Source organism: Tamandua tetradactyla, chromosome 3 (genome assembly GCF_023851605.1).
Source record: "Tamandua tetradactyla isolate mTamTet1 chromosome 3, mTamTet1.pri, whole genome shotgun sequence".
Classification (NCBI taxonomy): domain Eukaryota; kingdom Metazoa; phylum Chordata; class Mammalia; order Pilosa; family Myrmecophagidae; genus Tamandua; species Tamandua tetradactyla.
The window spans coordinates 13,526,930-13,549,214 of NC_135329.1; the positions used below are offsets into that span (position 1 = coordinate 13,526,930).

The 22,285-nt window shown below is 41.6% G+C and overlaps 1 protein-coding gene across 1 annotated transcript in view; it reads right to left on the reverse strand.

The window, feature by feature from the left end:
• The window catches only part of ALK (ALK receptor tyrosine kinase), a 219,793-nt gene extending 198,162 nt beyond the window's left edge, over window positions 1-21,631 (reverse strand). The window contains exons 1-2 of the mRNA XM_077151697.1: window positions 21,336-21,631; window positions 4,748-4,875 (exon numbers count right to left, since the gene is read on the reverse strand). Coding sequence (XP_077007812.1) covers window positions 4,748-4,875; window positions 21,336-21,631 — 424 coding nt within the window. The remainder of the gene's footprint in view (window positions 1-4,747; window positions 4,876-21,335) is intronic.
• Between the last annotated feature and the right edge of the window lie 654 nt (window positions 21,632-22,285).

A 22,285-nucleotide genomic window follows, 5' to 3' on the forward strand; every position in this document is an offset into this window, starting at 1 on the left:
GAAGCATGGAGAGAAAGCAAGCAGACATCGCATGTTCGCCATGTGCCTTTCCATTTGAGAGAGAAACTCTGAACGTCATCAGCCTTTTTTGAGTGAAAGTAACCTCTTGTTGGTGCCTTAATTTGGACATTTTTATAGACTTGCTTTAATTGGGACATTTTCAGTCTTAGAACTGTAAACTAGCAACTTATTAAATTCTCCCTTTTAAAAGCCATTCCATTTCTGGCATTCTGGCAGCTAGCAAACTAGAACAGATGTGAAAGACTTATATACAAAAAACTATAAAATACTGCTAAAATAAATCAAAGAAGACCTAAATAAATGAGAGGACATTACATGTGCCTAGATTGGAAGATTAAATATTGTTACGATGAGAATATTACCAAATGTGACTCACAGATTCAATGCAATCCCAATCAAAATGGCAATAGCCTTCTTTGCAGAAATGGAAAAGCCAATCATCAAATTTATATGGAAGTGGTAAGGGACCTTGGACAGCCAAAGCCATTGTAAATAAGAGAAACGAAGTTGGAGAACTTACACTTCTTGACCTTAAAAGTTATTCCGAAGTCACAGCCATCAAAACAGCATGGTACTGGCAAAAGGACAGACATAGAAATCAGTGGAATAAAATTGGGAGTTCAGAAGTTAACTCTCCTGTTTAAGGCTGTTTCAGTTTGTTAAAGTTGTCAGAATACAATATACCAGAGACAGGTTGGCTTTTTCAATGGGGTCCCAGTATGCTAAAAATTTACAGTTCTAAGGCCATGAAAACGTCCATATTAAGGCATTAAGAGGAAGCACCTTCTCTGAGGAAAGGCTGCTGATATCTGGGATTCCTCTGACACATGGGAAGCCACATGGCAACGTCTGCTTGTCCTTCTCTCCTGGATCTGGTTTCAATGGCTGTTTCCAAATGTTTCTGGGTGTTTCTCTCTCAGCTTCTCTGAGCTCTGAATTTCATCTGACTTTTCTTCTCCCATAGAGGACTCCAGCAAGGTCATTAAGACCCACTGTGAATGGGCTGCATCACATCTCCACGGAAACAACCCAACCAAAAGGCCCCACCCACAATAGGTCTGCATCCACAAGAATGGATTGAAAGAGCATGGTTTTTCTGGGTATATAAAACCTCCAAGCCAGCACAAAGGACAATTGACTTTTAACCAGAGGGCCAAGCCCACTCAATTGGGAAAGAATAGTCTCTTCAACAAAAGGTGCTCAGAAAAATGGATCTTTATCTGCAAAAGAATGAAAAAGGACCCCTACCTCATACCATATAAAAAAAATCAACCAAAAATATGTCAAAGACCTACATATAAGAGTCAGAACTATCACACTGCTATAAGAAAACATAGGAAAGCATCTTCAGGACCTCATGTTAGGCAATAGTTTCTGAGTAGTTACACCCAAAGCATGAGCAACAAAAGAAAAAAATAGATAAATAGGGCCTCATCAAAATAAAAAACCTTCTGTGCATCAAAGGACTTTATCATGAAAGTCCAAAGACAACCTATTCAATGGGAGAAAATGTTTGGAAACCACATATTTGATAAGGGTTTAATATCCAGAACATATAAAGAAATCCTACAATTCAACAACAAAGAGGGCAAACAACCCAATTAAAAAATGGGCAAAAGACTTGAATAGATACTTCTCCAAAGGAGATACACAAAATAGCCAATGAGCACATGAAAGATGCTCAACATCATTGGTTATAAGGGAAATGCAAATCAAAATCACAATGAGATACTATTTCACACCCACTAGCATGGCTTCTTTTAAAAAAGAAAGAAAATAACAAGGGTTGGAGAAGATGTGAATCATTGTGGTGAGAATGTAAAATGCTGCAGTCACTGTGGACCACAGTTTGGTGCTTCCTCAAAAAATTAAGTATAGAATTACCATATGATCCAGCAATCCCACTTCTAGATATACATTGAAACAATTGAAGACAGGTGTTCTAGTTTGCTAGCTGCTGGAATGCAATATACCAGAAATGGAACGGCTTTTAACAAGGGAAATTTAATGAGTTGCTGGTTTACAGTTCTAAGGCTGAGAAAATGTCCCAATTAAAACAAGTCTATAGAAATCTCCAATCTAAGGCATCCAGGGAAAGATACCTTGGTTCAAGAAGGCCGATGAAGTTCAGGGTTCCTCTCTCATCTTGAAATGCACATGGTGAACACAGTCACAGTTTCTCTCTTGGCTGGAAGGGCACATGGCAAATACGGCATCATCTGCTAGCTTTCTCTCCTGGTTTCCTATTTCATGAAGCTCCCTGGGAGGCATTTTCCTTCTTCATCTCCAAAGGTCACTGGCTGGTGGACTCTGCTTTGTAGTGCTGCAGCATTCTCTGCTCTCTCTGAATCTCTCATTCTCCAAAATGTTTCCTCTTTTATAGGACTTCAGAAACTAATAAAGACCCATTCAAATGGGTGGAGACATGTCATCCCCTAATCCAGTTTAACAACCATTCTTAACCAAATCACATCAACCAGGGAGATGATCTCATTACAGTTTCAAACATACAGTATTGAATAGAGATTATTCTACCTCTACAAAATGGGATTTATATTAAAACATGGCTTTCTTAGGGGGTATATATTCTTTCAAACCAGCACAACAGGGAATCAAACATATTTGCACACCAATGTTGATAGTACCATTATTCACAATCGCCAAAAGATGGAAGCAACCCATGTGTTCATCAACTGATGAACGGACAAATAAAATGTGGTTTAAACACACAATGGAATATTACTCAACCATTAAAAGGAATGAAGTCCTGATATGTGTGATAACATGTATGAACCTTGATGACTTCATGTTGAGTGAAACAAGCCAGACACAAAAGGACAAATATTTTATGATCTCGCTAATATGAAATCATTAGAATAAGCTATTGCATAGAGTCATAAATTGGAATGTAGGCTACCAGGAGCTGGGGTGGAGGAAGGGAATGGGGAGTTAATGCTTAAACTGTACAGAGTATCTGTCTGGATTGATGAAAAAATTTTGGTAATGGGTGTTGGTGATGGTAGCATGACATGGTGAACATAAGTAACAGCAATGAATTATATATTTGCATATGGTTACAAGGGGAAATTTTAGGTAGTATATATATTACTAGCACAAAAATGAAAAGAAAACCATATAGGACTGTACAACAAACACAGTGAACCCTATAGTAGATGAAGGACCATAGCTAATATTATAACTATAACAATACTGTTTCATCAATTTTAAAGAAGCTTCCACACTAAGTATTAACAATAAGGAAAACTGTATGTGTGTGTGTGAATATTTGGGAATTCTGTATTTTCTGCATGGTCTTTTTGCAAAACTACAAGTTTTTTAATCAAAAGCACACATGTAAAAAACCCACCTGAAAAAACCCCACAAAACTATATATATATGTATATATATATATATACATAGCCAAAAAACACATGAAAAGATGCTCAACATCATTAGCTATTAAGGGAATGCATATTAAAACCACAATGAGATACCAATCCATACGCACCAGAATGGCTTCTATTTAAAAAATGGAAAATAACAAGTCTTGGACATATAACAAAACATCATTGTATATTTTCACTGAGTGTATAGATTTGACCTGCATCATAATACATTTTCACTGAATATATAGATTTGACAACCAGGTCATATGCACTCTTAAACAGCATTACTGAATTCTACATTACCTAATTAATTTTAATCCTTAATATAATTTCAAATATCTTTAATATATTTAAAAATTAATTCTCTTCAATATATCTTCAAGAAAATAGGTAAGAATAGCACAACTTACTATCTTTTATAAATTTGATGCAGATGATATTGCACATGAATTTATTCCCCAAACTCATACAATCTTTTAAAAATAAGGTCTCTGCATCTTTAGTATTGTAATTCAAATATCTAGCCATAAAGTAAAAGTAAGTACTTCCCTGAGAAAGAAACAGGTCAAACAAAAATCTATACAGTTATAATTCCTCTGATTGAGTTTTATATTTAGTTGAGAGCTTCCTGGCAGCGAAGGCAAAAAGAAAATTGAAGTCCATAAATTATTCTTCAGTAGAGACATGCCTTCCTTTGGCACTAACTCCTAAAAGGAATTCACAATGTGGGACTTCTGCAAAAAGAATTCCATGATACAGTGGACAAATGTCCTAAAGTTTTTTTTTCTTCAAAATACACTGAAGTATTTTCATATACAATTTCTTGTGTTGTCCTCCAATAACAGCTGAAAGCATAGCCTCAGGAATAACTTAGTTATAAATTTTACTTCAGAAGAAAACAAATATAAAATAGTAATCATTAGGTTGGGGCGGGGCAGAGGGCACGAGGAGTGGTAAGGGTGTAGATTTAAGTGAAACAAAACTGGCAGAATGTTAATGATGAAACTGGGTGAGGGTATAGAAAATAATAAAAATAATAAGAACAACAACAAAATAGTGAGGGCATTTGGCAGCCAGGGAAGTTAATCTAATGTGCAGTTTAATAAAGATTATTTTCTATTTGATGAAGTTATAAGTTCGGCAAATAGGATTGCTTACCTGATCTTTGAAAACTAATCATCTACGTTATGTACATTTGTTAATATTCACAACCATCCTTTAAGCACCATGAACTTTTCTATAAAAGCATACGCATGCCCAGCTAAGCATGGCTGCCGTGTATTGGCACACCTAAGACAACCAGGCACAAGAAGTGGAGGGAAAAAGCCAGATTCAGATACCTTCACTGCAGTTCTTCAGGGCAAAGAAGTCCACCGCAGACAGGCTTCGGTTTCCACTTGAGATGTATTCCAGGGCCACTCGAAATGGGTTCTCTGGGCGCCCAATTCTTCCCTGCAGCACCGTCCAACTGGTTGTATTGGAAAGCAGAGGAAAAAAGCATAGAACACAGTGGTGAGACGCAGCCTAACCGGCAGGCAGGCTCCTAACCTTTCAGTGACTTCAGGGCACATGCTCTCCAGGGGCATCTAAACATAGAACCTTAAATGACCCTGAGGCAGCAATGCTGATGCAATATGCAAACACCTGTGCTTTCTTCTTGTCCAGCTAATGCATAGAGCCAATTCTCAGCCCCACTCTAACCACTGGTGATTTTTTGTCATATTTTTAAGGCAATTGAAGTTCTTTGGAATATTTCAGAAGCTAATCTTTGAGGGAAAGAGTATATATATTTGAAGAAACCTGGCAGCAGAGCCAAGGAAAAAAAGGCATTTATCAGTCTTTTCATAATTATCTCTGGATAGAATGCTTGGTTATCAGAATTTTATCTGATCCCAAAGTCACAGAACCCTCAGGTTTGCTATATAGTTACTTAAGGGAAGCTAGCGCAGGCTATTTATTTACTGTAGGAAAATTGAAGTGCACCGAAGCATGCATTTTGGGGTAAAAGGTACCTAAGATTGACGTGGACTCTTGTGACGAGTGCAAACAGAAGAAGGAAGCAGGTCGAATGGTGAGCTTTGCCTTCATTAGTAATCAAGGACATTGCCATCACCAGAGAACAAAGGAAGAGCTAAATGAACATTCTTATGCCTCATTCATGCTATTAACCTTTTGGAATAGCCTCCTGTCACTGATTGGAACATCAAATTTATTTTCCAACATTGATTCGGGTATTTCTTTCTATTTATTTTGACCATTTTGTGCAGAGAATAAAAATTACTTAGACTGCCTAATATTTTCTCCAATTTAAAACTTTATTGAGATGTAATTAACACACAATAAGTTGCATGTGTTGCAAGGGTACAATTTGATGAATTAAAGTGTAAAATTTGATGCATTTTGATACATATGTATACCTGTGAAACCATCACAATGTAACATATTTTCTTACCACTAGATCTGGCTTACGAATGACAGTATAGGTGGGAAGTTTAGGGATAGACTATTTTGAAAAATATAATCCCCTCCACACACACCAAGTCTAAAGTGATGGTCACTGTAGAAAAACAAAACAAACAATTTAGAAAAGTTGGAATAGGATAGCAAAAGTTATCCAGAAGAGCACAATTATCCAGAGAACTCCAGGTTCACCATTCGGAGAGCAGCCTTTCAGCTATGATGTTATGTAAATAGAACCATACTATATAGTTCACTCTGGACTGCATTTTTCCACTCATTGGTATCTCATGAGACAATAAGTATAGATTACATTATAATTTCAGTGATTGCACTTTTAATGATTTGTGTATCGCTTCTGATTTTTCTCTATCATGATGTGCGGAGGTTAATCACCCCTTAAGCATAACTCTGTCAACTTACCTGATTTGCCACCTTAGGGCAACTTGTTCAACTCTGAGTCAAAGTGAATGTACATTTGAAACTGTGATGCATATTCACCAACAGTGAATCAGAGGGCCCATGTCTCCATTTGGGGACCAGCACTTGATCCCATCATTCTCTTCTGTCTTGCCTGACTTTTGATGTTGAAGGCATTGCCTGAGGCGATCACGGATCTCTTTTCTAAAGCAGTTTTGCATCTCTGGTTCCCAGCTCGTTGCTGGGAAAGCATAGGGAATCTACTAAATGAAGGAGGAAGTTTTGTTCCCTTCTATGCTCTTCTGTAGTTAATTCAGATCACTGGAGCCAATTCCTCAGCCGTTTAATAAAAGTGTATTACATTTCTCCACAATAGATTCTGCAGAAGGGATTATTGCTGCTGTAAAGTTTGCTTTCTGTTACTGTACCCAGCAGGATTTCTGTCCAGAATAAAACCAGTGCAATTGAATAAGCAAAAGGGCGCCTTTCAAGTTTAAATGTGGGACTGTCAGAGAAAGAAATATTTGAAAATAAAATGTAAACGAGGGATTCTTAAGAAAATAAAAACAGAGAGAGCAGGGTTTTATTTTTTTGTCTTCTGAAAAATAAAGGACATATTTTTGCGAAAAGATGGTGGGAAAAGGTATGAGTATTCATACTCCACCAAAATCATAGCTCTCGCTCCAAAGAATGATGGATTTTAATTCCAGGTACACAGTGGCTCTTGACAATGATTTCCATTTCTATATTGGCAGTAGCCCTCTGGATAAATGTGTCAAGAGTTTTAGGAATTCGTTTCTGAGTTACTGATGCAATAACTTTTGTCTGAAATCCTCTGGCCTCCCATAGTTTACTGCCGCAACTTTAATAACTTTCAGAGCAGTTGCCAAACATGTATTTTATGTCCAGGGAAGTTGGGACCAGAAAAGGGCAAGCTTACACCTAGGGTCAGATTTGTTTTAGAGACAGCCAAAAACCCAGTGAAAAACAAATCCATGCTCTTTACTCTGCCTGCCTCCGTATTCTTTGCTTACATCCCAGTAGTTATGAAACTAGCTCATTAGGGAACTGTTTTCCCTGCTTTGACTGATAGCAACTCTATTTGAATTTGCAAGGGGTGAGGTTATGTTCTGACTTGAGCCTGCTAGAAAGAAACATGCAGCTGTATCCATGCGTTGGGGATTGGTGACCATCTTAGCACTGGTGTGTCAATCAGTCAATTTGACAGTGTGGGGAGCCCAGCTGGACATCAAGAAGCTGGAAGGACTGAATGGTCGGCCTGTCACAATCCATTATCTTCCAGTCATTTCCTTTGAGTGCTCTGGTTTCAGTTCTGGCTCTGCCCCTCATTTGCCTTATGGCTTTGAACAAGGCAGTTTACTCTGGATGCCTGAAATTTTGGATATTTTCCGATCGGTTGTACTCTCAACCAGAATAAGTGTCTCCAGCTTTACGTGGATTTTTTTGAGAGACAATTGAATGTATATTTTTGCTGGCTGGCTACATCATGACTAATAAATCAGAGTCCACCACAAAAGGCAGGAGGGTTGGTTTATGGATATCAAGTTTCAGTTTTGACCTGGAGTTTAGAATTATATGTACAAAGGCCACTGAGAGTCCTGGATTCTGGTCCTGGACTTGCCATTTACAGGTTAAGGGACATGCACAAGTCCCTGCACCTCCTTGAGTCTGAGTTTCTAATTCAAATGCAGGTGTTGAATTAGAAGTCCACGAGGACCCTTATTGATCTGTTGCCTCTGCTTCTCTAACAGACTGCAGAAGTCCTAGTGACAAAACATTTTATGAAAACTTTGAAAGCTGCAATTGAAAGGACAATATCCTCATAGAAGGTGGAAGGAGAGTGATTACAAAGAATCACAGATTTATTTCTGCAGAGACTTGGTTCAAACCCCTCAGAGAGATGGAGAGACTTACCCAGGTTCATACACTGGGTTACCCGCAGACCTAAGTTTAAATAACATATATTATTGCTCCCAGATTACAAGAACAAGAGGCCATGCAACCTATAGGTCAATCTGTACAATCAGTTGCATCACTAAAATCACCGAGATAGAGAAGGATATGTCTAATTGGCATTACTAGAAAGATCACCAATCTGGGTTTTGAAGATACATATGCCAGTCAAACACAGAATGACAGTGAAATACATTGTCAGAAAAGTCTGCAAAAAAATTCCTAAGATGCTCTGACTTGGAAACAGAAAGAATCTCTAAGGCTCCCACAACTCCATACCAGGTTAATCTCTACATGTTTAAAGGAAACTATCTAGCACACCTGATGTGAGGAAAGCTGCTGATGAATTGAAGGGTTGGCAGCTGTGACTCAGGAGTAGGTGAAGACACTGAGTTAAGTACAGAATGAAGGAGCACTTTTTGACAGCACATGGCAGCAATGGATGGCAGATGACAAGACAAAGAAACTTGAATTACTTTGCTGCTATGCCATATTACAGTAGGCATACTGGTGATGGAGGGCTTGCTCACAAAAGTGAGTCCTTAAACCCTACAAACTGTTCGATGAAATGCTTTTCTGAGATGTTTTTAACTGTTCCAATGTAGTGAGGTCTCATCAGTTCTTGGATCCACCATCTACTAGCCAAATGACTTTAAGTACATGATTTAACTTCTCTGAGCTTCAGTTTCCTTATTTTTAAGATGGAGGCTATAATTCCTAACCCACTGGGCTGTTGTGAGGATTTATGAGAAGGATGTATGTGAAGTAAATAGCACAGTGCTTGGTGCATGGCAGGGGTTCAACAGGTGGGAACTATTCTTACAGAAGACCACAGCTTTCTTAAAGGAATGGCATTGGATCATGCAAATATCTGCATATCATCTCATTTATGAGATTCACTGGGGAAAGAGATATAGATAAAACAGAGAGGGGCAAGCATTTATTTAAACCAAAACCAATACTACTTAAGTGGATCTTCATATGATAAGCAAAACCCCAAGAACACTCTTACAACAAGATATATTAGGACTGAACTATGATAGCAGATTAACCTTCTGCTCAAAACCCTCCAAAGGCTCTCATCTCAGAGTAAAAGCTCCTTATTTACCTTCTCTAATTCTCTATTAGAATTCATTTAATTGAATTCTGTTTCTCAGGTATTTACTGGTGCATTGTTGCATGCTAGAATATTAGATCCTCTAGCATTTTAAGGGTTTAGGATTTAACTTTGCCCTAAAGGAGCTTTCAGACTAGTGAGAAAAATTAAAATTATGTAACAAAATGATAATGTGTGGCAGTATGTAGCTGAGTGGCACAGGCACTATGGAAGCACAGAGGGCAAGGGGATGTCTCATGATGGCTGACCCAGATAGGTGAGACCTTAAGGATGGGTAATGAAGAGGAGGCAGGGATTGAGCAAAGGACAAACTGGAGAGACTGGTACAAGCATATGAGCAGAGACTGCATGGATAATGTGCCTTCAGAGAACAAGTGGTCCATGCTAGTGGAAGTCAATGTTCTTCATTTGCCTTTACCAGATGGGGTCCTCAGTGTCTACCTACCATCTCCTTGAAGCCAGGGTGATGGGTCATTCATCATTGTGTCTCTAGTGCATGATGCATCATGGATACTCAATAAATGTTTGTTGAGTGAGGGCACAAATGGATAGGCAGACTTAAGTTAGACAAGATTCAGACACTCTTGGCCAAAATTTATGTTGCAGTAAAGCCGAGTTAATCTGAAAGTTTTATGTTAATTCATCATTGTTAGCTGTCATTCATTCAAGTGTTAAGAATGTCTTCAATATTGGGAGGGACCCAAGGGCTGGGGAGGTTTGGGGGATGAGGGAAGAAGGTAGTATGCCCTCATGGTTCATCTCATAGCTCTTGGCCCCCCATTTGCCCACAGGACCTTGCCGAAGGAGGTAGGGCCATGGAAAGTAGCCATCAAATTAGCTCTTGTCCAGGTACCCAGATGCCAAAGAAGGAAGCACTGAATTAGAGTAACTGAGACATGGAGGGGGCCCTAGTATTCAACTAGGAGAGTTCTCATCTGATGCATGAGTACTTTCCATGATGCAGGTCAGGCTTGAAACAAATCAGTATGAATATTATCAACAGCAGCAACAAAATTATACCTACAGTACTAATAATACGAACAACACAACAGTTAACATTTTTGAATGCCTACTCTATGCCCTGCTGATAGCTGATTTTTAAACCCAGGTGAGTGTGAATCTATAGCCTTAACAACCATCCTCTTACATGGCCCTTCTAAGTTCTTTGGGTATAGAGATCACATCTCCCCAGGGCTTTGTTTCAACTTCTCGCCCTGGTGATCAGGATTGGGCCCTGAAGCTATAATATGTGGTTATCTTCATGTCCTGTATTGGCCACCCTTTCTGAGACAGCCAAATGCATGGGTTAGATGGAGGATGATGGAAACTATATATATTAGGCAACAGCCATGTCCCAGTCAAATAGAGCTTGGTCACATCACTAGTATAACTACCGAGTGTGACCCTGGCAAGGCTCAGGCCATGCTATTGACATTCCTCCACACAACTCTTCGCTAAGACACTCTCTTAACAAGTGACTGGGGCGGAGTGTGAAGGTGTGAAAATTTGTCAGAGATGAGAAACTAAGCTTGTGGGAGCTCGGCCAGATCAATAGAGCGAAAAAAAACCAATTGCACCTCTTTCCCTAATCTTATCCTAAAGGGAAAAACCCCACAAAACTTTCACATTTTCCTTAAAATATACCTTGTAGTAATTCTGCAGCAAATATAAACCATTCAGCACTCTTTTTATCGTTTCCATTAAATCAGCCTGCATTTAAAGCATTTTTATGGGAGACAGTAGTGAAAAAAATGCCCAATCAATGTAAATTTGAGCGTAAAGTCCTTTGTGGCTTGTTAATTTTCTGTAATAATAATAACACTTGGTTTGTGGCATGGGCTCTTTTATCCAAGTAGCCTTGGTTTTGTTTTCCATTGCCCTTCACAATTTCTCAGACACTAGATGAAAGTGTCCTGGGGATGGTCAGGTCTGGACAGAAACATGGTTTCAGCTGGTTTCTGCTCCGGCTCCTGCTGGTGCATGATGGAGAAGAGCTGCCCTGAGACTGCAGTTGGCCTCTAGGCTCAACTGGAAGGGAGCTGTGGGGGCAAATGGGGTGACACGACAGGGAGGGGCTCGCTGGGGTCACTGGGTGACTTGATTGAGACTTAAGCATTTGCAGCAGGAAAGCAGTTGTTTTTATCAGAGATGTTGTATGGATGATGGGATCTGTAAAGTAGCCTGGCTTTCTCAGGTTAGGGAATGAGACAAGTGTTCCCCAAATGCTTTCCTCTTAATGATTTTCTCATGCTTTAGAGAAAAGAGAAAAATGAAAGGTCCTGGGCTCCCTGAAGCTTTCTCTAATCTTTCTCTCCTTCCCCTTCTCCCTTCCCTCCTTCCTCTTTCCTTTTAAGGGCACAAATTTTGGAGCCAGGTAATCTCAATTCTGCCTCTTATTGCCTGTGTGTTAATCATGAAGTAGGAATAATAACAGAACTTCACAGGGGTGTCATGAGAGTCACATGAGTTAAGACATGCGAATGCACTTAGTAAGTGTTAGCTAATACTATTATATTAATGTTTATTTTCTTTCCGAAACCCAGTTCAAAGGAATGAGTTTACAAGAAAGTGAAATAGGAAACTGACCCTGGGGTGGGGTTTTGGGGATATGGGGAGAGCTTCCCACCTGAAAACAACTACAATTTTGGAATTCCTTTTATTCTTCCACTTGGAGAGGAGGAGACAATTGTACAAATGCACTTATCCCACGGTGCACTGTTCAAGGCAATTGACACATACTTCATTTTTGAGTATTTACTTATGCTCTGCCTCATTCCAGAAGGATTGAAGGCAGTTATTTTACTTTATCTCATTCAATTTTCACAGTAAATGCATGAAACCCATATTATCACCCCTATTTTAGATTTGAGAAAATTGAGGTACTGAGAGCTTGCATAACTTGTAGAAGTAGTAAAAAGCAATAAGAACCTAAGTCTATCTCCAAAACTCTTCTGCTTTAATATGATAGTGCACATGGGTTTAAATATATGCCAAAAAGTAAATGATTACTATCAGAACATTTTTTAAGAAGAGCTATTTAGTAGGGAGGTGGTGTAGGGTGGGTAGCATCTGAATAAGAGCAGGATTCAGAAAAGGGAGCATCCAAGGAATATTTTGGCTTCATCCTTGTTTTACTGCAGGTCACCCTATTCCTTCCCTACTCAGGTTTAACATCATCACAATTCCAGATTGGGATATGCAGGCGTGTGGGAAGTTGTCATATTCCCTGATTCCTGGCTGAGATTTTTCCCCCCTCTCATTCTATATACCAGGTCAGGAAATAGGAAACTAAGTGTCTAGGCTCAGAGCTAGCTCTTAAATCATGGGTGGGGTAGGGTGGGCACTGACTGCCCACAGCTGCAGCTAAAAGGAAAAATAACAGAGGAAGTAGAAGTAAAAGAAGCTTCTATGTGACCAATCTGCTTGCTGAACTAGCACAAACTCTACCCTCTACATTCAGCTAAATGTCCTGTGCCCTCAGCACACGTCACAGTTATTTTCTAGTATCCCTGCACTTTTGGCTCCCGCCTCTTGAGCTATACACCTACTAAGAGTCAGTTATGTGTGTTTCCAAACCCATTTATGCTGGTTGAACTCATTAAACCCATGCAACTTGAGTGAGAAAAATGTGAATACTTTGGAAGGACTGGTCATGGCAAGTCACTATAAACAATTGCTGTTGAGGGTGGGCCATGGTGGCTCAGCAGGCAGAGTTCTCACCTGCCATCCGGGAGACCAGGGTTCAATTCCCGGTACCTGCCCATGCAAAAATAAAAAATAAAATAAAACAAATAATTGCTGTTGAATTACATGTGAGGGGGGCAACCGAAAAGATCAGGAAAAAAAGATCATTTAAAAACCAAAAGCTGGGGGCGGGCCACAGTGGCTCAGCAGGCAAAAACGCTTGCCTGCCATGCCAGAGGACCTGGGTTCTATTCCCAGTGTCAGCCCATGTTAAAAAATAAATAAATAAATAAATAAAAATAAAACCAAGAGCTGGGATGTGAGGGTAGTTCAGTGGTAGAATTCTCACCTCCATGTGGGAGACCCGGGGTTCCATCCACAACCTGTGAATTTCCCCTCCCAATCAAATAATTCAACAAATCATGCTGCAATAATGGGATCGTCACATTGAAAAAGAAAAAAATGTGACCCCCACCATATAGCATACAAAAAAATAAAAAGGCCTACACAGTCAGATTAGCTCCAAGTATTTAAAATCATTTCTATTTTAAAGAAACTGAAACTGAAAATCATGAGTGTGATTTATGCGGAAAGGCAGTATAGAACTCCGATCCACAGACCCACACAGGGAGCAAAGGCTTGGACCTACATCAGGAGCTGGTACTTTAGCATGTATTTAGGAGTTGCAAGTTAAAATAAAATGTTTAAGGATACAAGGTGATTCTCAACCAACTATTGGTTTCCATCATACTGTCTAAGAAAGTTCCAGCTTTGCTCCAGTTTGTATAAAGAAATACATAAATGTTTCACTAGTGTTTTTTCTTCTTTGTAAAGGAAGGAACACTGATTATTCAGGCAAAAAAAAAAAAGCAAATGAAAGAACATTTCTTTGAACCAAGAATAGTGACTCTGAGAATCCCAAAGTTCCTCTGAATTTTGGCTTAGGTTCCATGCCAACCACCTCCTCCTCCCCCAGTTTCTGCAGAACATTCCCCCTCAGGGAGCTGTGGGGAAGGTCTCAGCTGGATTCTGGGCAGGGGAAATGAGAAAAGAGAGAGTTTGGCTGGTGCTCACATTCTAGAAATCACTTAAAATAACAGAAGTGAGCACAAGAGGGGATTCTAGCAGGGTTTCTCCCTTCACAGATTTCTCCATCTCTCTGGCATGGGTGTGTCTGGGGGCTGGGCCAGTGACTCTGATTAGAGTCTCTGATAATCATCTTACCTTTCTAATTCTTTCTTAATGAGGTTTGGGCACATCACCCACCAGCAGCCAGTGGGAATCTGGAATTTGGTTTCTTAACTCTCTCTTCCTTCTGTTACCTTTCTAGCACAGTCTGTTCTTTTCAAACACAATCTTTTCTTGTGAGCCAACTTAATTCAGTAGATTCTTTTGTTGTTGTGTTTTAATACCTCATCCTTCGGGAGAAGGATGAAGATAAGATCGAAACACAAAATATGGCCATTTTGGTAGGATTCCGGCTTCAGTCCAGTCTGTCTCCCGTTTGAATCCAGATCCCAGGTGTGGCAGGGCTGGGGCTGGAATATTCATTCTGCACACCCACTTCAGGGTTCAGCTCCCAGTATTTATTTCCCTCAAAGCTGTCCTCCCTGTCCATGCTCAGAGGAGGCCCACTAGCCCAACCTGCTCCCTGGAGAGGCAGCCTACAAGCCATTAAATGTGTTAACGTATTGATTGGCTCTAATAAGAATGCATGCCTTGGAGCCAAGCAAAATGCTGAGGCCTAAGGCCAGAGGCTCCATTTCAGTCATAAATCCTTGGTGAAGTCAAGCTACTATGCTGAATTGTCAAAAGGTAGGGTGGTCCTGGCCATAAACTGCAGCTCCATAAGCAAAACCAGGGGCTGAGATAGTGGTCACCTTGGAAAGGCTGATGGGGCCGGGGAAATGACGACCCACAGACTTAAACTAGCCACCTGGCCCCACCCCTTCACTGGGATGTGGAGGTAGGTGCCTGAGCCGTGGATGGGCTGTGTTCTGAGCCCCCTGGAACATAAGGGCTCATGAACTCTGCTCAGTGCTTACATGTACCATGGCAAGTATTATGGATGATAACGTCATTCTGTAGATGAAAGACATTAAAACTGGTATGAATCATGGAAAGTACTATGTTTATTCTTCTCAGGTTGCAGATCAGGACTGATCGTTAAGGGAAGTGAGCCCACTTCCATGCTGCAGCCACAGGAGGGCTCCATTTTATACCCCCATTCTGGAATAATCTCCTTAAAATTCAAACATGGCCACAGCATCCTTATGACTTCAAAAGCAAGTCCACAGCTGGACCCTGGCCTGCCCTGTGCCTCCATCACCATCTCCTGCCTCCATCACCATCTCCTGCCTCCTTTCCCACACTTGATGGTCTAGTAATTCCCACCTGCCTCTGGCTCCCTGCATGCACCAGGGCTCTCTCATGCCTCTGTACATTTGCTCTGTACAGTGTTCCCTGTACCCTGAATCCCTTTCTTTCTCTACCATCAAGACTCAATCTGGAGAAAATTCGTGGACAAGGTGACGTCTGCTACTGCTGGCCAGCTTCCCCTGGTCCCAGGCGGCATGAACAGGAAGCATGGACGGTTCAAAGCCACTCTCACTAACTGGAGAAACAATGTATTCAGGAGTTTTACAGACTATGGGTGAACAGCATCATCTTCCTGTGTGATGACCCCCTATGGACAGCCTTACAAGCCAGAAATACAACTCATCTCTCACGAAGCAGCCTATTTTTCCTTGGGACCAGAAAGAATGCAGGACATTTTCCTACACATTTACTTCTGCCTCCCCAAAGAACAATGTCACCACTGACTTCAGGGAGGCTCTGCTATAGATTGGCTCTAGGAAGTGCTTGTTAATAACCCATTAGATTTGCCCTGGTAATGCTCACACCTTTAAGCTATGCTTGAAGAAACTAAAAGAATTTGGACTTGAGCCTTCTACTGTGTCAGCCACGTGGGGTCTTTCCAGAACACGGTAGATAGAACCACTCAAGAGGACCTGAGATTGCACCAATGATGTGCTCACCTGGGAGCTAATTTCTGGGCTGGAACAGCCACTATCAATTTTCATATGACTTTAGTGACCCGGAACTTTTCATGATGCTGAGTCTGCACTGGAAGCAGAGGCATATGGAAAAGTCAAAAAGATTTGGGCTTGGCTGGGGTGGGTGGGAAGTCATGGAACCAGTCTTTCCTCCCCTCTCCTGATTCTTCTCAGACTTCGAATATTTACAGTAAGAGAAGCAATAAACTGTACATTAGAATATTTACAGTAAGAAAGCAATAAACACTCAGAATCCTTTGACTCTGGTCCTATAAACTTAAAAATGGCAATTTTCTGGAAAGGCAGGATCCTGGTTTTTGGCTGCTTGAGGGTTCCAATGATAGATTCAATCAATAAGGGCCTGGGGAAGGGTCACCTCCAGAAGAACTGCCCATCTTCCTTTACCTGCCTCCACAGAGATGTATGCAAAGGGTCTTCAGAAAGTGCTGCCAGCATATCCACATTATTATAAATGTCATTATAGCCACTGACAAGAAACTGAGGGCCTGAAATGCAGTTTTATAAAAACCAAGCCAAACAGAAACATCCAAAGAGTCAATAAAAACTGGCTCTTGAGGATGAGGTTGTAAAGCCACCTCTTTACCTAGGCCTTTTAGTGATAGATTGTGGACACTGGTGTCTATTCAGTTGCTTGACATGTTTCAAATGGAGCAGAGAGGGAGAACAGAAACCCTCTTTTTCCCAGCTCTGGGCATTCTCAGAGGCCAGAGAAGTACAGGAACTGGCTAGAACAGGCACTGGGAAGATGAAATCGGGTAGATGAGCTCCCCACTCGTATGAGCTACGTGAGTGGTTCCAAAGCTCTGCCAACAGCCCTGAGCTGGTGCAAAGACACCACTCAAAAGAGCCCAGATCCTTTGATTTAAAGTGCTGGTGGTCACTGCACCAAAGACAGGCTAGTGGATACACATCTCAGGCTCTTCATCCCCATGGAGTGGGATTTGGTGGCAGGCACTGCAGTGGGTAGATCCTGAAATATATGTGGGAGTGTCCGACTTTGGAAACCTAGGAATGGGATCGTCTAAGTAATGGTGGTAATAATAGTTATATCAGTGGTCTATTATTATAGTGCTGACCACTTCTTAAATATTGTTTTCAGGCACTGTGAATGAGCTTTTCACAGTTATCTCATTTAATCAATCCTTTCGGGAGCTGTAAGTAGGAGTTGTTGGCCCCATGGTGCAGATGAGGATACCGAGATTACATGAGTATCTTGTTCTAGGTTTAGTAAGTAACAGCGCCAAGATATAAATCCAGACTCTCCATGTCCACAGCTGTTTCTATATGCACTATAGCCTTCCACAGAAGCAGAATGCAACCTGGGCTGCTTGGGGGATGGAGAAGGATGGCCTCAGATACTAGGAGAGACCAAGAGCTTTAGAGCTGAGAGGCATCTCAGACACAGTGGAGACGAGCAGTTTCTTGAGTGTCATTGTGTACAGAGCACAGTATTTACTAAACCTGAGGCTGGCTCAGGACACAGGTGGACCCACAGTCCAGTATGCTCAGTTCCAAAGTGTGAGTGCCTCGGGACCCCGCCTCAGCACACTCACTCCCATCTTTACACACATATCCGTCTCATCTGATTCTTGCAGCCACCTGGGCAGATAGGCACGGCAGGTGTCCTTATACCTTGTGTCACACAGCCAGGTAGTGTGGGGAATGAAGGTTTAAAGGGTTTGCTCAGAGGACGGCTAATAAGCTCTAGAGCTTGGTCTTGCGATACCAACATGGGTGCTCTCCTATCTATCCCTTGAAGACTCCTAAAACTGTGAAGAGCCTCAGAGTCTGGGGACTGGCTGCCTTGTGCCTGCCTGTTGTTTGTATGTGTTGGGCCTAACTGATGTCACTCCAGTCCACAGCCATGCCTTGTAGGGGTGCGAGAGGGGCGAGGGGTGGGGGAAAGGTCAGGACCTGGGACACATACGATTTGGGAGTCTCCTCCTTCCCTGGTGTGTACACATGGGTGAAAACAAACATCAGTTCTTGCAGGATGAGGATAATGCACGATTACCTCCATTTTATAGATGAGAAACCTGAAGCATGGGAAGCAGAAGGAAGTGGAACCAAGTTTTAGTCAGGAAAAGAAGGTAGATGCTTGGAACGTAGGTCCAGGATCTGGACCCTGGTCCTCGTAACCTCTTACTGAAATGAATGTAGGTAACTTGGGGCCATTTGCTACTCATCTATGACTGTTCAATTCTGTGTGGGCTTGTGGATGTGTGCTTGCTGAGTGGGGAAGGGCTGGAGCCCATGTTGAATTAAATCATATGTTACCGAATGCTCTGCGTCAAGAAAAAAATCCAGTGTAAAAGATTTTATTATGTTCCTTTGTTAGAAAAAACTTTTTGAGCATGAATCCTGATGTATATGCATATATACACAAATACACACACATACATATTCCCATCAATGTGATATTAAATATTAGTAAAATTTAACATCTTATTTTTTAATAAATGGCAAATATAAGTAGATTACTAATGTAAATAGTATGAAATGTTTCACTTTGCAAACTCCTAGGTTCATGCAAACCATTTGAAGACCCACTGGCATATTCTATTGCTATATTAGAAGATGCACACTCTGAGTGGTTAAGGCTCCTGTTGCTTTGGTCCAGCCCTTTATTCACCTTACAGCAGACTAGGCTTGCCAAGGCAGGCAACTCTTCATTTAGAGTCTAAAGGTTTGCTGCCAATGGGCCCAGGAAAGACCCCTCGCTAAGGTTGGGGAGTCTCCAGCGCCTTGTAACTGCCTCTACCCAAGGAAAGGACTTGGATCATCAATGTATGAGCACCAGTTTCGGTTTTTCTCCTTTTGTTCCTACCTCCTTTGGCGGATTCACCTTTCCCTAGGCTGCACTCTGTCCCCCACCCAGCCCACTGTTGTCCAACAGAAGCAGCTGTTTTCAGTCTGCAAGTAAACCTTCCTTCAGCAGTTAGTGACTCTGCATACAAAGCTATGCATTTCTTCCAGACAAATTGCTGCCACCAGATGTAAAGCCCTAAATGACACCTCGGGGGTGGCTCCTGTGACTAGTAGCACCCCAGATAACCCCATCTTAGCCCCTTCGCTGCACCCTGATTTTGGGTAGCAAGATAATTTATTTTCACCCCTGGTCTTCTCTTTTTCCTGTGACATGGCTGCCCTTTGCAGGCTGTTGCTGCTCCTGTTTCCTCTTTTCTCTCCTTTCTAATATTGACCAACCCTCTCAGCATCTGTTTTTACTTTCCCAAAACTGGACTCTGGAGAGTCCAGTTGAGGGACCTTTTCTCTCTCCAACACTTCCATCCTGACTTCCTCCATCATATTCCTTTAAGATGTTTCCCATAGAAGGAGTGTGGATTTGGATGTCCACAGAATTGTACAGTTTACAAAATGAGCATGGAAGAACATGCACACCTAACACATTCATTTCTTGCTATGGAGTGGGAGTGGATGTGGGCATGATCCCTAAACTCAAAACTCTTTTGCAAGAATCCTGAAGCTCCTTGATGGGACTGCCTGTCAAACACTGCATCTTCAAACCAGGCTACACAGCCTGAGCCTTGCATGCAGTCCTCCAACGGAGGTGACCCAAGTTGAGTATTCAGATTGGCCAGGTCCCATGGGCTGCTCTGCGGAAATAACTGAAGCCTTTTAAGAGAGGTGTCTAAGAGAGCAATTAAAAGGGAATTGCGATTATTGAGCCCAGAGGTAAGATTTCAGAACTGGCCCATAAATCCTGGTCTGACATGAAATTTAAAACTCCCCAATGGTCTCCAATGCCATATTAAAAGGGTTTTAATACTAAGAAGTAGAAATAATGAATGATAATCAGAGTTTTGTTTCTGGGAGTAGCGGCAGCACTGAGGGACAGGTTTGCAGGACACCGTGGGGGGAGGCGTGGTTGTTTTACATCACTCACTTCACAGGAGAGCAATGAAGGAAGGAAGGCTGGTTGGCAGAAGGGCATGAATGAAAGACAGGGAGAGAAATTCCCCAGATAACTCCCTCCCAAGCTCTGCGTAAAACCAAGAGGTGCCGATAAGAGTTTAATATCCAGAACATATAAAGAAATACTACAACTCAACAACAAAAGACAAACAACCCAATTTAAAAATGGGCAAAATATCTGAATTGACATTTCCTCAAGGAAGATATACAAATGGTCAATAAGCACATGAAAAGAAGCCCAACATCATTAGCTACTAGGGAAACACAATTAAAACCACAGTGGCATACCGTTTCACACCTACTGGGATAGTTACTATTAAAAGAAAAACAGGAAAAAAGTGTTGGAGAGGATGTGGAGAAACAGATGCCCTTGTTCACTGTTGGTGAGAATGTAAAATGGCGTCATAGCTGTGGAAAACGGTTTTGGGGTTCCTCAGAAAGGTAAGTATAGAATTATTATAGTGGCAATTCCACTCCTAGGTTACACCCCAAAGAATTGAAAGCAGGGACTTGAACACTGATTGTGACAGCATTATTCATAATTGCCAAAAGATGGAAGCAACCTAAACGTCCATCAACAGATGAAAGGATGAACACAATGTGGTATGTACATATAATGAAATGTATTATTCAGTATTAAACAGGAATGAAGTTCTGATACATGCAACAACATGGATGAATCCCGAAAATATCATCTTCAGTGAAACAAGCCAGACACAAAATGATAAGTATTGTATGCTTTCATTTTCATGAAATAATTAGACTATGCAAAGTCACAGAGTCAGAAACTATGATACAGGTTACCAAGGGCTGGGGCAGGGGTGGGGAGTCGGGAGTTAATGCTTAATTGGTGCAGTTTCTCTTTGGAGTAGTGTAACCGTCTTGGTAATACAGGTGGTGATGGTAGCACATATTGTGAACTTAATGAACCCCATTGAGTTGTATATGTGAAAGTGATTAAAATGGGAAATTTCAGGTTACACATATATTTATACATGTTAACAGAATAAAAAATTTTTAAAGTATAGGACTGTACAACACGGTGAATCCGAATGTACACTACAGACTTCAGTTAATAGTATAACTATAAAAGTCCTTCAGCAATTGTAACAAAAGCTCCCCATCGATACGGTGTCAATCCTGCACGTGAGAGGGAAGTATATGGAACTCTGTATTTCCTGCACTTTTCTATAACCCTACAACTTCTCTAAATAAAAACAAACAACAACAACAAACAGGCTCAGACAGGTCCACGCCTCCTACCCAGCGCTTCCAGGAGTGCGGCATGGGCAGGGATCTGATGGGAAGGTCACTCCTCTGATGGGAAGGTCACTCCAGCGGCTACGCGAACTTCCAGCTGCTTGGCTCCCTCCAGGCTTCCGTAGTCCTCTCAGAGCAACCTCCCTCCAGCCCTGCGGTCTCAGCGTTTGTCCCGGCGGGCTGTGCGCGACTGTCCCGGCGGGCTTTGCGCGACGCCGGCGCAGGGCCCGGCAGTGTGGGGCAGGAGAAAGGTACCAGCTGAGAGTCCAGAAACCCTGGTTCAACAGCCAGTTCTTCATTAGCTGAGTGGCTAATTAAGCTCACCTCATCTTTTTACACACGGCGCCGCTATTTAGGGAGCTCCCTCTCAGGGTTGTTGGAAAGAGTGAAAATGGGGATGAGGGTGGTTTGAAAAGATATGTTATGGTAGGTTTCTGTTGTTTTTGGGTTAAGGTGCCCATCTTGATATGGTCGGTCTCTGGATTTACGTTTGTTCATGTTTTCTTAAAATTTGGCAGTTAAACTCTTAAGTAGATGAGAACTGAAGTTCCTTTAGGTTACTAGATACTAGGACGGTAGGATGCTCTGTGCTCGGAAACACCAGGGCTAGCCCTCGCTGGGGTTTGGACTTTGTGCCTGCAGCCTCTCAGTGCATCATTTATGCCAGTTTGTGGTCATTTAGAATCCCTCCGCCCCATCCCTCTCTCTGTGGCCCCTAATCCTATTCCCACAAACTGTTACCAAAGCAGATTTCCCAGATCCCATATGTTCTGGTTCAAAGCAGCTGATTGGTTTGAACTTGAGTGTGAGACCATGGCACTTCCTGTAGTAAATTTTATCTAACTTGATTTCCAAACTTCAGGGTTTGTCATGTGTGGTAGTCAGGCTGCCCCCCAAGCTTTGAATCATCAGAAAACCAGGCTTTCTGTGGAATGAGATACATATAGGTTTTG